At 51.1% G+C, this 3,265-nt stretch overlaps 1 protein-coding gene across 1 annotated transcript; it reads left to right on the plus strand.

The window, feature by feature from the left end:
• The first annotated feature begins 1,232 nt into the window (after positions 1 to 1,232).
• On the plus strand, positions 1,233 to 2,852 carry LOC120670312 (expansin-B11-like). Its single transcript, XM_039950403.1, has 2 exons — positions 1,233 to 1,700; positions 1,839 to 2,852. Exons 1-2 carry the CDS (start codon positions 1,361 to 1,363, stop codon positions 2,468 to 2,470), a joined length of 972 nt encoding a protein of 323 aa, XP_039806337.1. The 5' UTR covers positions 1,233 to 1,360; the 3' UTR covers positions 2,471 to 2,852.
• Positions 2,853 to 3,265: the final 413 nt, after the last annotated feature.

A 3,265-nucleotide genomic window follows, 5' to 3' on the forward strand; every position in this document is an offset into this window, starting at 1 on the left:
TACATCCGTTCATTCGGTGTAATCAATGTATCTACAACAACGGAGTGCCTATAGTACGTTGTTGTGCATGTATTCAAGCATTTGTTGTTTTTTAAGTAACTACGGTAGGTGAATACATCGAGAGCTTCTCATTATATGGCATGGCAAAACCATACATTACATCAGCAATTGCTAGCATAGCACGGTACAACACAAACAAGAGCACAAATGAACTCTAAGAGGCCCAAACATATGGACGAAAGAAAAGAAATAGGAGCAAAGAAACTCCAAAAAATACATAAAACACCCTCGAGCAAACTTATGCAACCATTAGAGCGCTACCCTAAAGTAGTTTGTTGACATCCCAAGAGCCATTGCGCTTCCAATCATCCCATCATCCATTTTTTGTCCAATAAGGGGAGGAAAGTGGAGATGGGACACATCTCGGCGCACCAAGCATAGAATTCGAACTTAGGACCTCTAATTCTGATACCAATTAACTTGCATACACCAACCAATTCGACCTAAAGACTTTAATTAATATAAAAAAAGGACAATTCACTTATACTTCAACATGTGACTTCAGATAACCTTCTATTATTCCAAATGTACCTAGATTGAATTGCCACCGAGTATCTGTATCGTGTTTTTTTTAAAAAAGAGTTCGCTTATAGGAGTTCATGATGTTATATCCTTAGGAAAGTTCTGTAGTTAGATGCTTATGTCAAGGAAATATACTATCGTTCATTTTAGAGACCATCTCAACCCCCATTTCACAATCGATTCTACATGATTTTTTCTTTACTAGTTTATGATCTGAAATTTGGATGACAATTTTTTCAACAACGTAGCAGAGTAGCATCTCTTGGGCATCGTTACAGTACAAGCTTTGGGCTATAGCCCTAACTAGAGACCATTATTCGCCTACCAGTAGTCCAGTACACACTACCAGATTAAATTTCTCTACACGTTTTTTCCATTTGCAGATTCCTTGCAGGCCATTGTCCAATTGAACTGACAAATCATTATTTGTTCATGACTATTTAATTAGCTCACAGCGCTAGGTATACAGAAGTTAAACAACCGGTGGGCTTAGACTTTTTTTCCGGATCGGAGGCACACCAACTTGTCACGTTCTCTCCCCAATAATTCAATCGACCGGTAGCATCGTCCCCGAAGTTGTTGTGCACCGGCGACCCCTCCTCCAAAGTGCCCTCCCTCCCTATAAATACCCCACTCCACTCGTGCCTACTGCTTCAGCTCACCCAAGAACAATCGAGCTAGCTGGCATATCCTATCCAGTTAGCTACTAGCTCACTGCTCACACATAGCCTCTGAACTCCGAGTGGTAAGCTTAGAAGAACAAGAAGAAGCAGCAGCAATGGCGAAGCTTTGCACAGTGCTGGTGGCAGCAATGGTCGTGCTCGCGCTTCTGGCGAGCCCCATTGATTGCACCCGCAAGCTCAGCAAGCCCAGGCCAAAGCCCAAGCCGAAGCCGGTTAGCCACCGGCCGGCGCCGGCAGCCAAGGTCAGCCACAGCCACAAGCCGGCGGCGGCGCCCGCCGTCAAGGTCAGCCGCAAGCCGGCGCCTGCGGCGGCCAAGGTCCACCGCAACTGCACCGCCACCCCCTCGTCTCCGTCCACCGTGTATGGCTCCGGCGGCTGGCTGTCCGGCGCCGGCGCGACGTACTACGGCGCCCCCAACGGCGACGGCGGCGAAGGTCAGTACTCAGTAGTGTGCCCATGCCTGTCACGTTGACATGACGCCGTAGTGTGTCCCTGTCCCGTGCATTGCGGGTGGTTGTTGTGCCGGTGCCCGGTGCACTGACCGGTGTCGCTGAAACTGTGAACCTACGCAGGCGGCGCGTGCGGGTACCAGACCGCCGTCGGGAAGCAGCCGTTCGACTCGATGATCGCCGCCGGGAGCACGCCGCTGTACAGGGCCGGCGAGGGCTGCGGCGCCTGCTATGAGGTCAAATGCACGACGAACGCGGCCTGCTCCGGGCAGCCGGTGACGATCGTGATCACCGACGAGTCCCCCGGCGGGCTGTTCCCCGGCGAGGTCGCCCACTTCGACATGAGCGGCACGGCGCTGGGCGCCATGGCGAGGCCCGGCATGGCCGACAGGCTCCGCGCCGGCGGCGTGCTGCGGATCCAGCACAGGCGGGTGCCGTGCAGGTACCCCGGCGTGAACGTGGCCTTCAAGGTGGACCAGGGCGCCAACCCCTTCTACTTCGACGTGCTGGTCGAGTTCGAGGACGGCGACGGCGACCTCAGCGCGGTGGAGCTCATGGAGGCCGGCAGCCGGGCCTGGGCGCCCATGGCGCACAACTGGGGCGCCACGTGGCGGCTCAACAACGGCAGGAGGCTCAACGCGCCCTTCGGCCTCCGCCTCACCTCCGACTCCGGCAGGGTGCTCGTCGTCGACAACGCCATCCCCGCCGGGTGGAAGCCCGGGAGGACCTACCGGTCGCTGGTCAACTACCCCTGAATTGTTCTTGCATTGCAGTGCGTTGCCACCAATGGAGGAGCAGTGCGCGTGGTGATGGATGAGAGAAAAAAAATGTGCGTCCGGGTTTCGCGAGAGGCGGTGCCAAAGGAGGAGGAGGTTGAAGAACGAAGGGAATGGTGTTCTTCCCTCCCTCCACGGTCTCTGCATTTCCCCAAGTGATGTGTGAATCGTGCCTGTAGTTTCAGTTCTTCCTCGGCCTCCGTTGTGCTGTATGTGGTGCAAAAGGGAGAAGCTTGAGCTGCCACAAATGTTGCATGCCAAGTCATCAGATTGTGTGTTTTTGAATTCTGAACTTAGTGCGTACGTCGGAAGTCCTTTCGAAATTCAGAGAAATGAATTGCTGCTCGGGTAATTTCAACAACGTCAAGTACTCAAGTTCAGTATTCACCTTTCTTTCGGTGAGGAAACTTCAGTATGCACAGCACTTTACTAAGAAGACCTTTTGAAATGTGATAAGTGAATCGCAATCTGAATCTGCCGCAGTCTGGACCAGGTTATAAAAAAAAATTCTACCGGTGGGAATGGATAAAAGGTCATCTTTCCTTTTTGTGTTTGAATTTAATAAGACTAGTATATTTGCTGTGCTAACGCTACGGTGAACTTAAATTAGTCAAGCATATGCACTCGATCACTTGTGAACTTAAGTTACATGCTTAAACCAGCGCAACAAAATGTCAACTTTTAATCACAATCTTTTTTCTAAGAATGCAATCCAAGCAAAGCAGTGAGACTACCAGCAATACTCATCAAATGATTGTAATAATCTGCCCATTC

This window comes from Panicum virgatum, chromosome 2K (assembly GCF_016808335.1).
Source record: "Panicum virgatum strain AP13 chromosome 2K, P.virgatum_v5, whole genome shotgun sequence".
In the NCBI taxonomy this organism is placed as follows: domain Eukaryota; kingdom Viridiplantae; phylum Streptophyta; class Magnoliopsida; order Poales; family Poaceae; genus Panicum; species Panicum virgatum.